Source organism: Ipomoea triloba, chromosome 1, assembly GCF_003576645.1.
Source record: "Ipomoea triloba cultivar NCNSP0323 chromosome 1, ASM357664v1".
Taxonomy (NCBI): Eukaryota; Viridiplantae; Streptophyta; class Magnoliopsida; order Solanales; family Convolvulaceae; genus Ipomoea; species Ipomoea triloba.
In genome coordinates, this window is record NC_044916.1 from 16,848,108 (window position 1) to 16,870,282 (window position 22,175).

A 22,175-nucleotide genomic window follows, 5' to 3' on the forward strand; every position below is an offset into this window, starting at 1 on the left:
GATTGAGTGTAGCTTTGTGTGAGATCCACTATTTTTTATTCTTGATCAATACTTGCTAACCCATTTACAGTTCATCTATCTTACTAACCTTATTATTTGGTTTAATATCTCCCACGACTGCATGCAAGTGATTTTTAACATACATCTTACTTGAGTTATTACAAGCTTTTTTCATTGTGTAGTATGTGTTAAATCTCATCATTATTACTCAGTTTTGAATATAACACTTTACATACATTTATTACGTTGTGTGTTCTAAGTTGGATTTATCTTAATCTATTTACTTAGAATTATTTCTGATAAACTGTTATTAATTTTAAACTGATAGAAAAGTCTATTCACCCCACCCCCTTTAGACTTTTCACTACCCAATTAGGACTAACAAACTTAAATAATTTCAATTGGACCATTGTAGACAAAGATATGCCTAAAATACTACACAGTGGTTAGTTCCTACGAGAATACATGGTTTGGCTACTTTCCTAATTTCATGTCTTGCTTTCCAATCTCCTTGATGTTTTAAATCTTTATTTTGAACTCGAAAATATTTCCTAATATTTATTAGAAAAGTCCAATATTTCCAAATTCAATGATTCTTTAAGATATTTCATATACATACAATATATATATATGTATGTATGTAAATATATATATATATATATATATATATATATATATATATATATATATATATACATATCTAAAAACATAATAAGTCTCAATCCAGGTTATACCCCTGGTTTATGTCCGTTTTTTCCGTTAATACACACACACACACACACACACACACACTATTATTTAAAAATATTAATATTATAAATGAGCAGCAACATAATGCATTTGCAGTTGAATTGAGACACGATTTTTGGATATCAATTTGTGGAAGTTGTTGAATTGAGATAGTTGAAATCAAGTATTATGTATATCCATATATGAATATGAATTTATAAGGGATATGTTGGTTTTATGACTTATGGTAGTCAAAGGCAGGCCAACACTATCTGTTAGAATAGCGAGAATATAGGAAATATGTAGGAAAAATATGTGGAGGGAATATAGGTATTGTATTGCTCAGAATTGCTTCCCGCCTTTCTCCGTGTGTGGTGGGTCTATTTATACATATTTTGGGCCTAGAGCCCTACTAGGAATAAGAATCCTGGACCGCCTCATATTGGGAGTCCCTGTTACATTATAACTAATAAGCCCTAATCTTACTAATGTAACAAGTGCTAAGTCCAATCCTTATCGAACTCTTCTGTAGCTTTGTGTTGAGGGTCCTTCTTGGGCTTTCTTGATCCAATTGCTTTCTTGGGCCGGTCCATGTAGTCCAGGCCTAGTGTATTATCCATCATCCAGTCCCCCACTTTCTTGAGACTTTGTGGATACGAAGTCTCTAGAAAGTATACTTGCTCTCTTGGACTGGTCCATGTAGCCCAAGCCTAGTGTATTATCCATCATCCAGTCCTCCACTTTCTTGGGATTTTGTGAATACAAAGTCTCAGGAAAGTATAATTGTGTTTTTTTGCTTCGGTCAATCTGTAAATAGAATTTTTTTTTTATTATTTTATTTTATTTTATTGCCTATCTAGTGAGTATGCGTTTCTTCCACGCGGTGGTGGGAATACGAGTCTGCCACTGGCTAATGGGTATATGTCTTCCACACGGTGGTGGGTATAAGTTTCCATTGCCTAGTGAGTATGCGTTTCTTCCGCACGGTGGTGGGAATACGAGTCTGCCACTGGCTAATGGGTATATGTCTTCCACTCGGTGGTGGGTATATGTCTTCCACTCGGTGGTGGGTATATGTCTTCCATTGCCTAGTGAGTATGCGTTTCTTCCACACGGTGGTGGGGATACGAGTCTGCCACTGGCTAATGGGTATATGTCTTCCACTCGGTGGTGGGTATATGTCTTCCACTCGGTGGTGGGTATATGTCTTCCATTGCCTAGTGAGTATGCGTTTCTTCCACACGGTGGTGGGAATATGAGTCTGCCACTGGCTAATGGATATATGTCTTCCACTCGGTGGTGGGTATATGTCTTCCACTCGGTGGTGGGTATATGTCTTCCATTGCCTAGTGAGTATGCGTTTCTTCCACGCGGTGGTGGGTATATGTCTTCCATTGCCTAGTGAGTATGCGTTTCTTCCACACGGTGGTGGGAATACGAGTCTGCCACTGGCTAATGGGTATACTTTTTTTTTTCATTGCCTAGTGAGTATGCGTTTCTTCCACACGGTGGTGGGAATACGAGTCTGCCACTAGCTAATGGGTATACCTTTTTTTTTTTCATTGCCCCACTGGCTTTTTTTTTCTTTTTTTTTTTTCATTGCCTAGTGAGTATGCGTTTCTTCCACGCGATGGTGGGAATACGAGTCTACCACTGGCTTTTTTATTTTTTATTTTTATTGCCAAGTGAGTATGCGTTTCTTCCACACGGTGGTGGGAATACGAGTCTGCCACTGGCTTTTTTTTCTTTTTTTTTTCATTGACTAGTGAGTATGCGTTTCTTCCACGCGATGGTGGGAATACGAGTCTGCCACTGGTTTTTTTTTTTTTTTTCATTGCCTGTTGCCCTCCACCGTGGGAACCCAGCTACGCCACCATAGCCATTCGTGACTCCAAGTTTGATTCCATTGCAGTAGTTGATTCTAACATTCATACAAATAATCCAGCAATAGGAGTACACATACGTAATATTCGATTCCAGAAACCAACTAAATCAGCTTATATATAATCAAACAGTACATGTATATATTTGTTGGTTTCAATTGATTTTGATTCCACGAACATATTTATGTATGTGAACAAGCCTTAATTGATATGTCGTTCTCTTATAACATATAATACATGATTGATAGTGTGAAATCATGCATATAGCACAAATCATATACATGATACAAATTATACAAAATACGTACAAGAACCCTACGCCAATAACTAACATATATGTAGTTATGTATTATTATATGTATAAACAGTACGTACAATGTACACATATTGATTCATAGAAACATGCAAATCAATAAATATAAATATATGTATATAAACAACGCATACATATATAACATATATGTTTGTTGTTTCCAGTGATAACAAATGTTATTAGCATCCACTTTAAACCATCGTCAACGATACAGTTCGTAATTAGGTATGTTTGCTGATTTCAGTGATCGACGAACGCCAAAAATATTATACAATGATAATAACAAACCCACAATAAAATCTTATAATTAAAAATCCCTAAATATCATGAACCCTAATTTCAGTGATTAATCAATTTAAGACTCCGATATCAAAAGTTAATTAAAACGTTTATGCGCTTATAACTTGAATGCAGAAGCACAATTAACAATGAATCACATGTAAATCAACTCAATCAACTAAACAATGTTATGATCATGGATCCTTAATTAAAACAAGAATAAGGATAAAGACTTACTTGGTTCCGTGTAAGCTCTAACTTGAATAACCAATAATGCTTCACCTCTCTAATCTGTATGCCTTAATTACCGCCTGATGATATGGGGACCACGTCACTAGGAAGTCGGAACCAGTGCAGGTCCAAATGATTTGAATCGAGGATCGATGGTGAAAGGTAGAGATCACGAGACTATTCGTATCGATCCCACGGACGGCGCCAATGTTGGTTTTATGACTTCTTGGTAGTCAAAGGCAGTCCAACACTACCTGTTAGAATAGCGAGAATATAGGAAATATGTAAGAAAAATATGTGGAGGGAATATAGGTATTGTATTGCTCAGAATTGCTTCCCCACTTTCTCCGTGTGTGGTGGGTCTATTTATACATATTTTGGGCCTAGAGCCCTACAAGGAATAAGAATCCTGGACCGCCTCATATTGGGAGTCCCTGTTACATTATAACTAATAAGCCCTAATCTTACTAATGTAACAAGTGCTAAGTCCAATCTTTATCGAACTCTTCTGTAGCTTTGTGTTGAGGGTCCTTCTTGGGTTTTCTTGATCCAATTGCTTTCTTGGGCCGGTCCATGTAGTCCTGGCTTAGTGTATTATCCATCAGGATATATCTCTAATTAGAAGAAGACTATATTTTTTCTCAAAAAAAAAAAAGAAAAAAAAGAAGACTATATTTAGACAAATTTTAATCATTTTCAAAGACAAAAATATTTTAATACAACGTTGAGTACCCTTAAAATTACAGTGGAATATATTCATCACAATGAATTTGAATTTCTTGTATTAATTTCAAATACATACACAACAAAAATTTTACTCGAAACATCGACAACTAAAATAAATGCATTATATCTATTTCAAAATGATTTACTAATTGGGTTTAAATATTGGACATAGAAAAAACTAGTATATATGCATATGTATATACGTATGCATATGTATATATGTATGCATATGTATATATATGTATACATATGTATATATGTATACATACATATATATGTATATTGTATATGTATATAGATATGTGTATACATATGTACATATGTATGTGTATGTATACATATGTATGTAATATATAGATATATGTATGTATATATATATATATGTATGTATATGTATATCTATACATATATGTATATGTATCTATATGTGTATATATATGTATACATATATATGTATATACATATACATACACATATATATGTATACATATGTATATGTATACATATATATATATATACATATATATATATATATATATGTATATGTATACGTATACATACATACATATATATATATATATATATATATATATATATATATATATATATATATATATATACATACATATCTATACATATGTATGCATATGTATACATTATACATATATATATATATATATATATATATATATATATATATATATATATATATACATATACATATATGTATAAATACATATACACATATGTATTTATACATATATATTGTAACACTCCAAATTTTCACATCTTGGATTTATTACAAAATCCCTAATAATACATTGCGGAAGCATCTAACCAGCAGAAAACTGGGTGTTACCGCCACGCTTAGGTATCTCTCCTATACCCAAACTCTAAGGCTAAACTTACAACATCAAATAACCACATCAATATATTCCAACTTAATACATATGGAAATAATTCTTCCAGGGTGTCTATTCTAGGATAGGGTGGTCCTCAACCTCGACCTCCATCCTACTCAGAGCTCATCGGGCTTCAGGAGCCCACACTAAACAACATCTGTAAACACATCGAAGTGTAGTTAGCGCGACGGCTAAGTAAGGAAATCCATTGTCACTCAAAAGTAAACAAAGGTTTCAAAAACAACATATCACTCAGAAATTGTAAACTTTACCCATCAGTTGCAATCTACCTGCAATCAGATTATCAACAAATGAAAGTATAATAGAGTATACGAGTTGCATCAACATATAATACTTTTCATTTCCGAGAATTTCCATCATTTAACTCAAAATAGGGAGTTCAACAACACACACTTTACTGTTCAAAAATTCGTGACATTTTATTCTTCAACGTAGTTACGGAGTAACTAGATTTTGATAGTTAGTAAAGTTTTACTTAGTTTCCCCCTGGATAAGTGTAAGGCATACTTGGAGTATTATCAAGAACCTCGGGCCGTGGTACTCATGCCTCCCGCAGGTCCAACATCTCAATAACTTTGGGGCCACGGCTGATAAGCCTCCCGCAAAGTCAAACATCTCAATAACTTCCGGGCCCCGGCTCGCAAGCCTCCCATGAAGTTAACATTTCAATAACTTTCGTGCCACGGCTCCCGCAGGCCTCCCGTAAAGTCAAACATCTCAATAACTTTGGGGCCACGGCTGATAAGCCTCCGGCAAAGTCAAACATCTCAATAACTTCCGGGCCCTGGCTCGCAAGCCTCCCATGAAGTTAACATTTCAATAACTTTCGGGCCACGGCTCCCGCAGGCCTCCCGTAAAGTCAAACATCTCAATAACTTTTGGGCCTCGGCTCCCACAGGCCTCCCGTAAAGTCAACATTTCAATAACTTTCGGGCCACGGCTCCCACAGGCCTCCCGTAAAGTCAACATTTCAATAACTTTCGGGCCACGGCTCCCACAGGCCTCCCGTAAAGTCAACATTTCAACAACTTTAGGGCCCCGGCTCGCAAGCCTCCCGTAAAGTCGGACATTACAATAACCATTATCTAGAACTAAGGTTTTCGAACATTCTTTCCAGAACTAAGGTTTTCGAACATTCTTTCTCCCTTGGGTTTAATTAGTATATTCACATGATGACTCAAAACAATTATACTTATTCAAATATGTTTCCAAAATACACACATTTGTCAATGGCTTTTCACCATGAAATTCCAAGTGACAAGGGTCACACTTGTTTCTTAAAAACACAATTTCCCCCAAATTAGTGAACATAATTTACAAAATAATATTTGAGCTTTCAAAAATTGACTCGGTTGCCCGTAAAATAATATTTGAGCTTTCAAAAATTGACTCGGTTGCCCGTAGGATAATATTTGAGCTTTCAAAAATTGACTCGGTTGCCCGTAGGTCTTCCAAACATCATAACATTTGGGAGCAAAAACATCGGAAGAAGGTTCGGTCGAAAACGGAATCGCGTCGCGCAAGCTCGCGGTTGTCCGCAGCGACGGACCCACGGCGGGCGCGTGCGTCCGACCGCGTCCGCTCGTTCGGCATTGACGCCGAAATCTGGGCACCCACGGACGCGCAGCGGACGCGCGTCCGTGGTTGCATTCGGCCTTTCGGCCGTGACCACGAAAACTGGATGCCGATGGACGCGCGTCCAAGGCCGCGTCCATCCAAATTTTTGGTCAAACTTGTTTCTAACCATTCCTTTTCAGAAAATTTCAGCTTGGCGCAGTCCGAAAGATTGAGCCGGTAAAAATAGTTTCCGAACTCTTTTTCACTTGAAATTTTTATGGTAGAACCCCAACTTATAGTACTTGATGCCCATAAAAAGTTTTGGTCATTTTGATCCGCGAATAAACACAGAAAATTCCATTTTTGCCCTTGGCAGTGTGCTGTCCAGAATTTTTCTCTTTGGACCAGTTTTGGAAAAAATTCGAAAACCATACTTATACTGCTCCGATCATTACGAAATTTTATATGCAGGTTCTACACTTATTGAACTACATATCTGAAGAAAATGGAATCAAAATACCTTACCAAATTTTCCCAATAAATGAAAATGGAATCAAAATACCTTACCAAATTTTCCCAATAAATCTCGATGGAATCAAAATACCTTACCAAATTTTCCCAATAAATCTCGGAAGTTACTGCATACCTTACCAAATTTTCCCAATAAATCTCGGAAGTTACTGCTAGAAATCTATTTTGATTTTTTTTTTCAATATTTTCACAAGTATAAGCCTATATGGACATAAATACAACATATACATGCATAAATTAACTATGAACATGCATACAAAAATTACCAAAAAATCAAGGTGTAGTCTTTTGAGCCAACTTGTAGATCCATAAACTTAACACATAATTTTCACATAAAATTCCTAGTCACATAATATACTAGCATTTGATCACCTTCAAGTGACTAAACCAACTTAAGGGATTCCTTACCTCCCAAGTAGATTTTTAAGACCGTAGAAAGATGGTGACCTTCTCCTCCAAAATTTTCACCGAAGATCCTAAACAAAATCACCATAATAACAACATTTTCATGAACCCTTAGCTTAAACTTAAGTTCTAGGAAGGATTTAACCGAACAAAACCAAAGTTTTACCTATTATGGAAGCACTTGTGTTGAAGAAAATAGCTATGGAGTTCTTGGATCTCAAAGATGAAGAAGATATTTTCCTTCCCCGTTTTTCCTTCTCTAATTTTCGAAATTGAGTGTGGGAGAGAGAGAGAGGAAGACTTGGAGATCAATCTTAGCTAGCTTATCCCATACTCTTCCCATTTAATTAATTATTTATTACCATGTGGTAAATAATGATGTCACTTGTCACAATCCCATGGTATGCCTTGTAGAGTAAGACTCCTTTGCCAGTTAGGGATTAAATCAGATAAAAGTTCGGAGGAATATAACTTAATTCGGGAAAATTTTAATACTAAAATTATTCTAAAAATAATCCCGTCATTAACTACTAAAATTGGGAACTTTCCGGTATATCGCGAAATATAGGTACGAAGGTCCGTAACAATTTCACTCTTACAGTCCGTTCAAATTTCTCTTGAACTAAGTAGGAAGTTCACGCTTAATCGTATCATGCTTAATAATCCATTTCCTAGGGAAATTCGAACTGTATATACGTCCTTAAAAATTTTTCGGTTCGTGACCGGTACGTAGATCGCAGCTTTTTAATAATTAGTCTCACTTGTAAAAATCCTTCTGAAGTACCGAGGGGTCATCTCGTAAATATTATAGCCCTAAAAAAAAAATATTGTTCGAACCCTAAACTTATCGGAATATACGGGGGGATTACATATATATATACATATATATGCGTACATATGTATATGTATACATATATATGTATACATATACATATGTACGCATATATATGTATACATGTACGCATATATATGTATACATGTACGCATATATATGTATACATGTATGCATATATATGTATATATATATTTATACATATATATATATATACATACATATTTACATATATATATACATATTTACATATATATACATACATATATATATATACATACATATATATATATACATATACATATATATATATATATATATATATATATATATATATACATATATATATATACATACGTACATATATATATATACGTACATATACATATATACATACATATATATATATATACATACATATATATATATATACATACATATATATATATATATACATATATATATATACATATACATATACATATATACATATATACATACATATATATACGTGTATATATATATATGTGTGTATATATATATATACATATATATATATGTATATATATGTATATATATATATATATATGTATATATATATATATATATACATATATATATATATATACATATATATATATATGTATATATACATATATATATATGTATATATATATACACACATATATATATGGGTTAGGGGTTCCCATGCAAAGCATAGCTCTTGTAAAAAAATCAGGTTAAATCTAAGCTTTAGATCAACGTAGATCTAACGGACGGCAGAGATAACGCGAATTTAACTAGAACGGCTAAGTAAGGGCTTTTTTGTCTTTTTGTTCTAACCTCCTTCGACATGCATCTCTAATTTCCAAATTCTCCATGGATTCTTAATCTCCATTATTTCCTAATCTCAGTTGATTTTAAATCTCAATTATTGGCTATGAAATATATTATCTTCATCGTTCAATCACCAATTCAAATAGGATATTAAATTCAAGAACACGCATCTTAGGGTTTCAATTAGGAATAATATGCACATTAAGCAGTACGTACACGCACATTAAGGTTTCAGTATAAGATTTTTGTAATTTACACCTAAAATTCTATGATTGTTATTTTGGCACACCTAAGGGCTTAAAGTCGCGCACCCTAAGAATAAAAATCACGCACCTGGAACACTTAACCTACACACATTGAATTCAATCGTTGTTACTTTGGCGCACGTAAACACTTAAATGTATGCACCTTAAGATTTCTGTTAATGCACTTGAAGGTTTAAGTGTACGCACCGAAGGCTTCACAGTGTAGACATTAAGTTGGTACACCTTAAGCATTAAAAACACGCACCTTAAACAGAAAAACTACGCACCTTAAATTTTAGCAATATCTCATACATTGACGCATCTCAATCTTTAAAACATTGCACCTTAAGGTGTTATTTCACACACCTTACACTTTAAAACTACGCACTTAAAAATTTGCATTTGAAAAATCTTCACACTTTGAACTCTAATGCAGTGGATAGTTTAATTAAAGCACCTTAAGGTTTGAAACCATGCACCTTAAAGTTTAACATCACGTGCCTATAACATGTTGTTTATATGTTACAGTTCTCAGTGACTTGCAATCTGGAAACAACCTCAGCATGAGTCCCAGTAACAACAACGATGCTTATACTTTGTCAATATCTCCTGGAATGACACAATACTGGAGTAAAATCATGGGATGGGACGATAGTCACAAAGAATATTGTGTGCAGTAGAGAAGGATTTAAGAACTCAGGTGCTCAACATCATAATTCTAAATCAAATGCAGATGCAGGAGAATGTTCTTCCATTCCAAAGAGGATAAAAGTTTCAAACAGAACTGGTTGTAGAGCTAAGATTATATTCAAGTACAAGGGAAGTGTTGGTTATGAGGTAAAGAGATTTGAAGAAAAACATAATCATTGCATGTCTTCGGCTCTTGCAAAACAGTTCCTAAAGGGCAATAGGAGCATCAGTGCTACACATAAGAAATTTATTGCAGACTGTGCAAAAGAAAATATTGGGCCAACAAAATGCTACAACTTGAATAAAGAAATCATGGGGGACTACTCTAAAATATGAGAAGGGATATTAGAGCCTTTATATTAGGCTAATGCACAAATAATCATGAATAATCTTCTTAAGAAAGAGGAGTTTTTTTTTTAATACTATTGACCCTATTACATATAGGGTCTGTCCATATATATACTTTCACAACCTACCGAAGCCCAACGAGTCAACATTGCCCCCACTGAGGCTCGAACCCATGACCTCCCACTTGGGAGAGTCACTTCATGCCGCTTGACCACAAGGTCTTTGGCTCCCACATTTTCTTTTGACTATGACATTGATGAGGATGAGCAGTTGTGCATGATATTTTGGGCAAATCCAGTCTCAAAAAAGAATTATGCTGCATTTGGAGATGTTGTCTCGTTTGATGCTACATATTCAACCAACAGGTATTCATTCAAACCTTTGTTCTTTTTAATAGCTTTTGTATGTTTCATTAACTAACTCACCTTAAGCCTTAAATAAACGCACCTTAATCACTAGAACTACGCACCTTAAGCACTATAACAACGCACCTTTAGATGCAATGCACACATTTAAATCTTTTGAGGTCATTCAATATTCGGATTAACGCACCTTAAATTGTAACTTTACGCACCTCTAGGTTTAGACATACTCATTGATGGCTTGAAATTGAATGTGTAAATAAACGCACCTTAAGTCTTGAAATCACGCACCTTAAACACAAATACCACACACCTTAAGGTTCAAATGTACACATACTTCCCCACTTAAGATGCAGAGTTTATTACCAAAATGGTCCCTCGACTATTGCAAAATTATCAATTTGGTCCTCAACAATATTTCGTGACCAATTAAGTCCCTCGACTTTGAAAATTTTAACCAATTTGATCCTCTGTTTATTTTTCCGTTAAACATCCGTTAAATCGGGACCAAATTGGTAATTTTGCTATAGTTAAGGAACCAAATTGGTAATTAATTTTTCACTGAAATGGTACCTTGACTATAACAAAATTACCATTTTGGTCCTGATTTAACGGAAAAATAAACAGAGGACCAAATTGGTTAAATTTTTCAAAGTCGAGGGACTTAATTTGGCACGAAAAATTGTTGATGACCAAATTGATAATTTCGCAATAGTCGAGGGACCATTTCGGTAATAAACTCTAAGATGCATCACTCTGAATTACAACTAACAATCCATAGGTGCGAGAATTTAACACTTAAGGTGTGTTAACTTACTATATTAGGTGCGTATTTTTAACACTTGAATACTGTGATCTCTAGCTTATAGGTACAGTATGGTTTTTACACCATTCACAAGAGTTGATAACCATAAGAAATGTATCACATTTGGTGTTGGACTGTTCTTGAAAAAAGACATATAGTCATACGTTTGGCTCTTTGAAAATTTAAAAAAGGCAATGGGTTTTGAACCAAGAGTAATTGTTACTGATTAGGATCCGACAATGAAGGTGGCAATTCTGAGAGTTTTTAAGCAAACTAGGCATTGTTATTATATGTGTCACATTATGTGCAAAGTTGGGGAAAAGGTTGGTCCTACGCTGAGTAAGAATGAGGTGTTTCAGAACAAATTGAACTCAACTTGTGTGGACATCGTATTTGGGACCTGTTGATTTTGAGACTAGCAGCTCATGGAAGAGTTTGACTTAGTTGATCACAATTGGTTTATGCATATGTTTGATGTAAGACATTGTTGGATCCCAACCTATTTTAGGGATGTTTTTATGGGTGGTTTACTTAGGACTACATCACATTCAAAAGTGAGAACTATACATTCAGTCATTTTACCAGCCCACAATCCAGCCTGGTTGAATTTCTGATGAACTTTGACAATGCTTTAGATTCACAACGTCACATTAATGCAAAAAATAACAGTGACAATGAAGGGTACGTTCCAGAGTTGAAGACACCGTTAGGATTGGAAAAACATGCTTCAATTGTCTACACAATTACTGTTTTATACCAAATTCAAGCTGATATATGTGCCTCCTGTTTCACTTATAGAGTATTGAGTGTTAGAGAAAAAGCTGGATTAATGCACTATGAGATTAAAGATGCATGAAATAGAACATTCATTGTCGTGCACAATGTGAGTGAACAAGAGGCTACATGTAGTTGCAAAATATTTGAGATGGTTAGACTGCTGTGTAGGCACATTTTTTTGGTCTTTAAGGAATTGGACCTTGAAAAGATACCTTTGAGGTATGTGGTTAATTGATGGACTAAGGACACATCTTTAAAGTCTACCTTTGGAATTGATGGTGTCATTTGTGATCAAAGTGGAACCAATGATGAAAAAAAAGGTGTTGTTGAACAAATTGTGGACTAATATACACTGCTATATCAGCCTTGCAGAATCAAGCATGGATCAATTGGTTGCATTCTCACATGTGATTGATGAACAAAAATAACTACTAATGTCAGGAAAAGAGAAGTTATCACCTCAGCATAATAGGAAGGCTGTTATAGAATTTTTTTTTGTGGGACAACAGAGATCTTAGATATTAATATACTTCCATCGAAGCATGCAAAGAACAAGGGCAGTGGCAAACATATCAAAGGAGGCAAGGAGTTAGCAATGGAAAAGAACCAAGGAATGAAGTGCAATACTTGTGGGGTTAGAGGGGATCATCATGACAGTAGGAATTGCCCACTTAAGGTGAAAAAAATGGTAAAAACAAGGCATAAAGGATTATTTGTACACTTAAGTGAGTGCCTGTAAACCTTAGGGTACGTAGTTTTTCTACTTAAGGTGTTTGATTTTATTGCTTAACATTAATTAATTTGTATATTCATAGAAAAGTTAAAGAATTAACATTGTCAAGCCTTAGGTGCATTGTTTTAAACCCTAAGGTGCATTTTTTTTTTTAAACCTAAAGGTGCGTTGTTTTATCCCTTAATGTGAGTTAAAAAAAAATTAAATTTCATTGCAGATGCAAGTTGAAAATACTAATGTCATACATTAAGGTGCGTTAACATAGAGCTTAATGTGCGTTGTTTTAAAGCAAAATGTGCATTGGTTTATGCATTAAAAACCATTCTAACATATAATACTTTAAGGTGCATGATTGTATTCGATGAGGTGCACAGTTTTAAGCCTTAAGGTGCGTTGTTTCTAACCTACGATTCATGGAAAAGTTGAGAATTAACACTGTCAAGCCTTAGGTGCGTTGTTTTAAACCTCAAGGTGCATGTTTTAAAACCTAAAGGTGTGTTGCTTTAACCCTTAAGGTGAGTTAAAGTAAAATTAAATTGCATTGCACATGCAAGTTGAAAATTACTACTGTCATACCTTAAGGTGTGTTAATTTAGATGTTAAAGTGCATTTTTTTAAAGCTAAACGTGTGTTGGTTTATGCATTAAAAATCATTCTAACATAATATTTCAAGGTGCGTTGTTTTAAACCTTGAGGCGCATTTTTTAAAACCTAAAGGTGCGTTGTTTTAACCCTTAAGGTGAGTTAAAGTAAAATTAAATTGCATTGCACATGCAAGTTGAAAGTTACTACGGTCATACCTTAATTAAGGTGCGTTAATTTAGAGGTTAAAGTGCATTGTTTTAAAGCTAAACATGTGTTGGTTTATGCATTTTTTTTTTAGATCGAATAGGAAGGGTGATAAGACTCCGAGATACCCTTATTTCAGGCACATTTTAGGGTGTTTTATCGCGTCTATAGCGTCCTTACTTGGTAAATTATGTTCGTAAATGCTTGAAAATCACTAACTGATGCGCAGAAGCTACTTTTAGCTTAAAAGAAGTAAAACAGGAGCCCCGGGAGCAAATAGGACCAAAAGTTGAGCTTAAAGAGCAAACCAGGCAAGAGCGGAGCCCCGGAGGACCAAACTGGATGGCCACACGCGTGTGAGCATGCGTGAAAACTTTCCAGTAGCTTCCCAAGCACGCTCACACGCGTGTGAGAGGCGTGGAGACGGTGATGCGCGAATTTCAGCTAGGGTTGTCATTTCGGAGACTATTTAAACCCCTTTGATGAATTTCAGAGAGGTTCCCAGAAAATTAGTTTTCCTTTTCTTAGTTTTTCCTTTGGAGAACTTTCTCCATTTTTCTTAGTTTTTTAGATTAGATCAATCTCCATTGTAGCAAGACAACAAGCTTGGATTGAAGATCTTCTTCTCTCTAGGTGATCTCTATTTCATTTCTATAATTTTAGCTATCTTGTTCTTGGATTAAATTAGCTTTTGTTTGCATTTCATATTATGAGTAGCTAGTTTAGTCTAGGGATTTGGATTGTGTGATTGAATGTTGCTTGTGTGATGATCTTATCTCTATATCTTGGATCTATGAGTTTGTGTTGATGGATTATCTATTCTTGTCTATTGATTGTTGTTTTGATGAGATCTTGTTTGGATTTGGCCAATCTAGATGAGAGATTGAGCTCTTGACTCTTTCATGTCTTTGATTAGAGTTAGGATTTGAAACTTGACACAATCATAGTTCCTATGGACTTCTTAAGAATAGTAGGATAGTGTGTAGCTTAAGTGTTTGATAAAATTTCTCTTAGAACTTTGGATGCTTGAAGGCACTCCTAAGTCAAAGAAGCCTTAGTACACAAAGGTGGAAAAGGACTAAGACAACACACTCTTGAATAGACAATATCCTAGCAATCCTAATCCATGACCTTAGACACTCCACTATGCAATATTCATAAACACTATCCAATCTCTACCCCTTTTACATATTCACAAAATCACTTTTACTTTACTACTCTCTTGCACTCAAACCAACCAAATGAACTACTCTCACTCACAAATCCCCCCTTCACCACACTCGAATCCTATGCATGATCCAATCAAATAAACTCCCGAACATTTGACACACCTCCACGTCCCTCCTTCGAGACCGACACTTGGGGAGTCACAGACTTTCCGTTTTATCATACAAATATCTTTTGGCGAATCATCCCACTCAAGACTGCTTCTTCAAGGGGGGTACTAGGACGACAAGACCGACTAGCTGGTCTCTCTAACTCTACGAACCTGCATAGCTGCACAAGGTCATTAGCATAGACCTCTTCACATTCCGGAGGGCAAGATGCAAACACCATCCACTCCGCCGTCAAGATAGTGCCAATCATAGCAAGGGCATCCCCACTTCTGTTTTGTTCACAAAAGATTGCCCGGAGGAAAATATTCCAATCTTTGTCACACCACCGAATAGCATCATGCACAAGTTCACGAGCAACACCTTGGAGGTTAGCTTTTTCCCGAATCCAACTAATAGCTTCCCTAGCATCAGACTGAATCTCGAGATTTCGAACACCTCTTCTCCAAGACCACTCCATGGCCTTAACAATAGCTCGTAATTCTGTCAAGGTTGTGTCAGCATATGCAACATTTCCCACAAAACCACTTGCACATGCACCGTCCTCATCTCTAAGAAGGCCCTTAATGCCTGTTGTCTTCATGGTTGCTTTCACGCTACCATCCACATTCACCTCCTTGTCGGCTTCTTGAATCTAAGCAATCTTCTAGTTGATCTCCATATGGCCTGCATTAAAAAGTCTCTCACTTCTCCATCTCCAAATCCACCAGGTAGTGATAGTAAACGTCCTAGGACACTCGTTCTGATCCTCCTTATCTCCTCGATCCATGATGTTCCGCTCTAACCACTTTCGAAAGCTAAACTGCCTCCATTCATGCCATCGTGTTCTCCCCATTAGTGCAATCCAAACTTCCCTAGCTTGGCATCAATCCCTCAAGATATGCGCAACAGTTTCCTCCTTCCCAAGCATATGTCGCAATCACCTTATTAAGATAACCCTCTCCTTTTCCTCTCAGCATTTCCCATAACTCTATCGTGAAGGGCAATCCAAAGAAATGTCTTCATTTTGCTAGGGACTTTGATTTTTCATATTTTATTCCAAAAAGGCCCCTGCACGTTAGTTGAAACTCCTTTAACGATATTATATGCAGAGCTAACAGAGAACATACCTGAGGCTTTACTAGTCCATGTGGGTTAATCTTTGCTATCGCTCTCCTCTAGCGTAAGAAGGTCCATACTCTCTTTCACATTGGTAGGTAGATTGCACAGACTACTCCATCTCCATCCCTCATTAGCATTCCAATACGTGCACACTATTTTCCCACTCGTACTAGTATGTTCAGCGTCTTAGATGTAGCAGTTAAGGGGTTTGTCATGCACCCATGCATCCTCCCAGAACCTGGCCGAATTACCATCCTTCATAATGAAACGGGTACCTTGGTGGATGGTAGAGAGGGTAGAGATCATTCCTCTCTAGGCATTAGAGCTCCCTTTTCTTAGGCTCAATTATACCCAAACCCTGCTTACCGTAGGCGTACTTAGCTTTCAAGAGTTTTACCCACAAGCTATCGTCCTCTATAAGAATTCTCCATCCTAGTTTGGACATAAACGCATTATTCACCTCTTTAGACAATCTAATTCCCAGGCCACCCGCATTCCTTGCTTTCGTCACTTCTTCCCAGCGAACCAGGTGACATTTATGTTTTTCATTGGTGCTTCCCCAAAGAAATCTTCGAATTTGTTTATCAATTTCCTCCCAAATACCTACAGGCATAAAAATAGGTTGCATGGTATAGTATGTTATAGTGTGAAGTACCATTTGCGTAAGGACCTACTATCCTGCCAATGTGAGGAACTTCATCTTCCATCCATTAAGGGATGCCAGCAAGATCCGTGAGAATTTTTGCGTCCTCTACACTTACATTCTTTGAAAGGAACATCTAAGATTTATTCAGGCTAACCCTTTGGCCCGGCGCCTTACTAAATCTCTCAAGACAATCTTTGATCACCATAATTTGCTCCTACGAAGATTCTACAAAAAGAACCAAATCGTCAGGGAAAAACAAGTGGGTGAGAAAAGGACTATACCTGGTCAGCCTGATGCCTCTCCATTTTCCTTTCTGTACTTCCTCCTTGATTATGTGGTTGAGTCGCTCCATGCACAATACAAATAAATAAGGCAAAATAGCATCCCTTGCCGAATACCTCGTGTAGGAATAATTTGCTCAAGTTGTTTCCCATTCCAAAGGATGTTCAAACTAGAAGATTGGACACAAGTCCTAATATTTCGAACCCATGTGTTATTCATCCCAACATCATTGAGAGTATCCCTAACAAAGTCCCAGTCCAGCTTGTCATAAGCTTTCTCTAGGTCAATTTTTAGGATCATGTGCCCTGTATTACCATTTCTAGTGCGCATAGAATGGAGAACTTCTTGGTACACTAGAATGTTGTCCGTGATTTGGCGACCTGGTACAAAGCTGCTTTGCTCCACCCCAATGAGCTTCCTGATGATGAGCTTAATCCTATTGCTTAATGCCTTGGTAATGATTTTGTAAATTACGTTACACAAGCTTATTGGGCGGAAGTGGCTAGCACTAGAGGGGCAGTTATTCTTTGGAATAAGAGCAATCAGCGTGCCATTTATTCCCGCCTCAAGAGTACCAATTGCCATAAATCCATGGAACTGATTGTATATAGAGCTCCCAACAACATTCCAAGCTTTTTGGTAGAAACAAGCATGGAACCCATCGGGCTCCAGGGCTTTGAGAGGGCCCATATTGAGAAGAACTGCTTTAACTTCATCAATGGTGAAATCCGCATTAAATTTATTTCAATCCTCTTGACTAAGATGCGGGAACTTTCCCTTTAAAGAACATCCATCCTCAGTGTCACAATCTCTAGTGAAAATATCTTTAAAGTAGGCCTTCTCAGTTTCTTCTTCATTAAGCACCTCCTGACTTGTATTATCAAGAATTTGGCACCGCATTTTCTTGGTTTTTTTTTCCACCTTAGTGGCTGTATGATAAAGCTAGTGTTTCTGTCACCTGAGGCAATGCATTCCTCTCTAGCTTGCTAGTACCATAATATTTCCTCTTGGTTCAGAACCTCCTCTAGTTCACCCTTGAGTTTCCTTTCAAGCTTGATGATCCTTGAGTGATTAACTTTATCAAGATGCTTTTGGATCCTGTCAAGACGTTTAAAGAGACGCATTTTTTCTAATGTGGATGTTCCCAAAAGTATGTCTATTCCAATCCTTCAGCTTGGTAGCTAAATTGTCTTTATTATCCCAAACAATAGCATTTTCGTTCATGTTCTCCTTGACAGTTTCCAAGAAGTTGGGATGCCTCACCCAGGCCCCTTGAAACTTGAAAGTATTAATATAATTGTCATGGGGACAATCAATGCTAATCAAAATGGGGTAATGATCAAAATTAATCATCGCCAGGTGAGTTTCTTCGTGTTACGAAATTCGTCAAACCAGTCAATAGAACATAATGCTCTGTTAAGTCTCGCTCCTTTGAAAGTTCCACTTTCCTGTCCTCTTTTCCACGTAAACTTCTGGCCCTCAAAGCCCAAGTCAATTAAAGCCTCCTCAAAAATCCAATTTCTAAAATCATTATTCCTATGAGCTCCCGAGTTACCCGGGCTAGAAGTCTCGTCATTACTAATTACTGCATTAAAATCACCCTCAACTAGCCAGGGGCCATTAATGTTAATTTTAGTACGAGTTAGGGAATTCCAAAGTCTGCGCCGAAGATGGAGCGACGGGCTACCATAAACCACCGTAAAATTCCATGACTGACCATTATTATAATCTTTAACCTCCAAATACATGAACTGGGGGTGAGAATAAAGCACATCAACATTAACATCCTCCTTCCAGAGGACCCAGATACGTCTACTAAAGCCAAGAGCCTCCACCCTAGCCCAATTATTGAACCCCGTCTTGTAGCAAACAACATATCCACGTCGGAACCAGAAGTTTTTGTCTCCAAAAGAAAAAGAATATCTGATTTATGGCTGCTGCAAAGCCATTTAGCAGCTCTAAGAAAACTCCTAAACGCTGCTCCTTGACAATTCCAAGTGATGAACTTCATTGGAAAACAAACAAAAAACAAACATGCAAACAAAATGACATAAATAGAAAAAGAAAAACACAAAGGGAAAAGAAACAAAACCTGACCACAACAAAAAAGAACAATGGCAAATCAAAGTTCCACCTCCATGTCACCCTCGTCCACTACATTCAGGCTGTCCTCAAAGAGCTCTCCTTCCGTAGACCATGTGGTTCCACCATCAATCTGGTTTGGAGGATCGCTGTGATGCTCAAAGGAGTCCATCTCGACATTAATCAGGCCCTGTTTCCACGTCAGTCCCCACCACCTGTGTCGTCGTTACTCCATTCTTATTCCCTTTGACCAAGGTGTGCTCATTAACTGCCCTAGCTTGGTAGGCTATTTTCCTCTAACTAGGTTGTGTTATTTCTTTATTGCTCTTGCTAGTAGTCCCTTCAACCACCACCTTATGTTTGCCATGCTTGTTATTCCCTTCAATTTACTTTTCAGATACTTGGGTTGTGGATTTTCTACCATTCGTTGGACCTGAAGAACTTGGGCATCGATTGTCCCCTTTTTCTCACTTTGTGTGTTTGGCTCTACTTCCACTTCTTGATTTCCCATATCGTCATCACCCGTATTATCCTCTACCACTTTTTCATTACTTTTTCCTTCACTACGCATATCCTTTTTACTATTCCCATTTCCATATTGGTTTTTCTTATCCCGATTTCTCGTATTCCTTCTTCCCATTCTCATAGCTACCATCCATGAACCTTTGAATTGACCGATTGTGCTCATCATCTCATTTTTTTTAGCATGATGCTCTTGAGATCTTCATTTTCGGCCAAAAGTCAAGCATTCTCTTCTTTTACTTTGACGTGAGTGTTTTTGACAACTTTGAAGTCCTTCATCAGTTTAAATACCGAATCCATAGGATCTTCATCACAACTTGAATCAGATTCACATTGATTAGAGAAAAAAGGATTGAGATTCTACCTAATGGTCTTTCGCTATTTGACATAAGTTCTAGTTTGACTGCTCTTGACTGTAAAGACAGATGGGACCTTTCTCGTCTCCTAAGTTATCACTATCAAAATTCGAGTTGGAGGTGCATGGCTAAGGGTCTGCCTTCTCGGCTTCTTCTTCTGCTTTTAAAGCCTTCCTCCTTCTTTATCAATTATCCCTTTGAGTGATTGGCCGATTGATTGGAACTTCGTCCACTCGTTTCTACTTGAGTATTCCTCGAGTTGTTTGGAGTGTTGGAGCTTCTTACTTGGTCCTGGTGCTTGCAGATCACTGAATGAGGACATTCAACTTTGAAATACCTTGGTTTTTTATAGTTATAGCATAGCATCTATAACTCCTCTAGTTCTCTCTTTTTGGAGATATTTGTTCTCTCTAAATTCCTTTGGCTCGATGAGCTTGGTATAGTTGGCGGATCTTGAAAATTTTTCTTTCTCATGATCCTTTTAAATTTCCTAACAAACAACGCAAACTGCTCGTCAATTAAAAAATCATAAGGGTTAGAGTTTCACCTTGTAGATATGGATGATTGCTGGTCAGCAACTAGAGCCACATTCTTCATCTTGGGTTCCTCATCTCGCTTCGATTCATGCTTGAACTCATATGCTTTCAGATCACTGAAGCTTTGTGAGGTTTGAACCATTTTGAGCTCTCTATGGTCTTGCATCGCTGCCACATTCATCTCCTATGCTTTGGGCAGTCCTCGGAGAATCTTCAAGTTGATCTTCTTTTGACCCGGCTCCTTTCCAAGATCACTTATCTTGATGAGAAGCTTCATGAATCGAGTTCCCATCTCGCTGATGGTATCGTTGACTCCCATTTGGAAGTCCTCGAACCTCTTTCATGGCTATAGTAAGCTTATTCTCCTTTTCTTATTCATCTCCTTCTCCTATGAGCATCAACGTCTCTTAAATGTCTTTGGCAGATTGACATTTCTTCACTCTTGGGAACAACGTCTCGTCCAGAGTTTTGTACGGAATGTCCCAACAATTTTCTTTTGGTGGGTAGCAGTGAGAGTTAGAGAATGGTGGAATACACCTTTGGAAATTAATTCCCAAGTGCCTCCTTTCCAATGTATCTCGCATATCTCTTGTTGTTCTTCTTGAACATTAATCTCAGGTGGCGAGAAGTTCGAACAATGGTGGAAAACAACCCATAAAATTGATTCTTAAGAGGTGATCTAGTGTTTGTGACGATGGCAAGTCCAAGCGATTGTGGAAAACATCCTGAAAAATCAATTCCCAAGAAGTATCATCCAATGCTTACAGTTCTTTATTTTGTTTGGTTTTCCCATAGTAGTGAAAGCTGCACAATTAAAGGCAAGATATATGTGCATGTATAAATGGGGCGTAAATTAGAGTTGAGAATTACTTGAAGTTTGCTCTCGACTGACTAAGGATGCAGAAAGATGAATATAGAGCGCTATTTATAGTGACATGCAATATTCGAGGTTTGGTGGGAGTATTACTTTGAAGCATTTGAGTTCAAGTTGAAGTGATAATCCCAATCATATTTGAACAGATAATCACAATCATATTTGGACAATGGTATATCTTGCATTTTATTTTCAAGAACTGTTGAATCCTAACCGAGCGACGACTTCATTGGATTAGATGGGTTACACAACGGTTTCATGTAGTGAAAGTTGCATATTAAAGAGATCCATTATTATTTTTCTTTGCTTCATATGTATATTAAGTGGTTGAAACAAAAAATCAACGCATGGATGGTCCGATAGTGTCGTTTGCAAGGCGTCTAGACTTTCTAATCTTTGCATTTAATGACACAATTATCAAGTCTCAAAGGGGGCAATTTGTAAGTA

General features: G+C 36.8%; 2 protein-coding genes across 2 annotated transcripts; both read right to left on the minus strand.

The window, feature by feature from the left end:
- Positions 1 to 15,381: 15,381 nt before the first annotated feature.
- On the minus strand, positions 15,382 to 15,912 carry LOC116004900. The gene has a single exon (XM_031245136.1). The coding sequence runs from the start codon at positions 15,910 to 15,912 to the stop codon at positions 15,382 to 15,384; it is 531 nt and encodes a 176-aa protein (XP_031100996.1).
- Positions 15,913 to 18,468: 2,556 nt separating this feature from the next.
- On the minus strand, positions 18,469 to 19,612 carry LOC116004996. The gene is made up of 4 exons (XM_031245246.1): positions 19,493 to 19,612; positions 19,169 to 19,363; positions 18,751 to 19,070; positions 18,469 to 18,676 (listed from the first exon to the last, which is right to left on the minus strand). Exons 1-4 carry the CDS (start codon positions 19,610 to 19,612, stop codon positions 18,469 to 18,471), a joined length of 843 nt encoding a protein of 280 aa, XP_031101106.1.
- Positions 19,613 to 22,175: the final 2,563 nt, after the last annotated feature.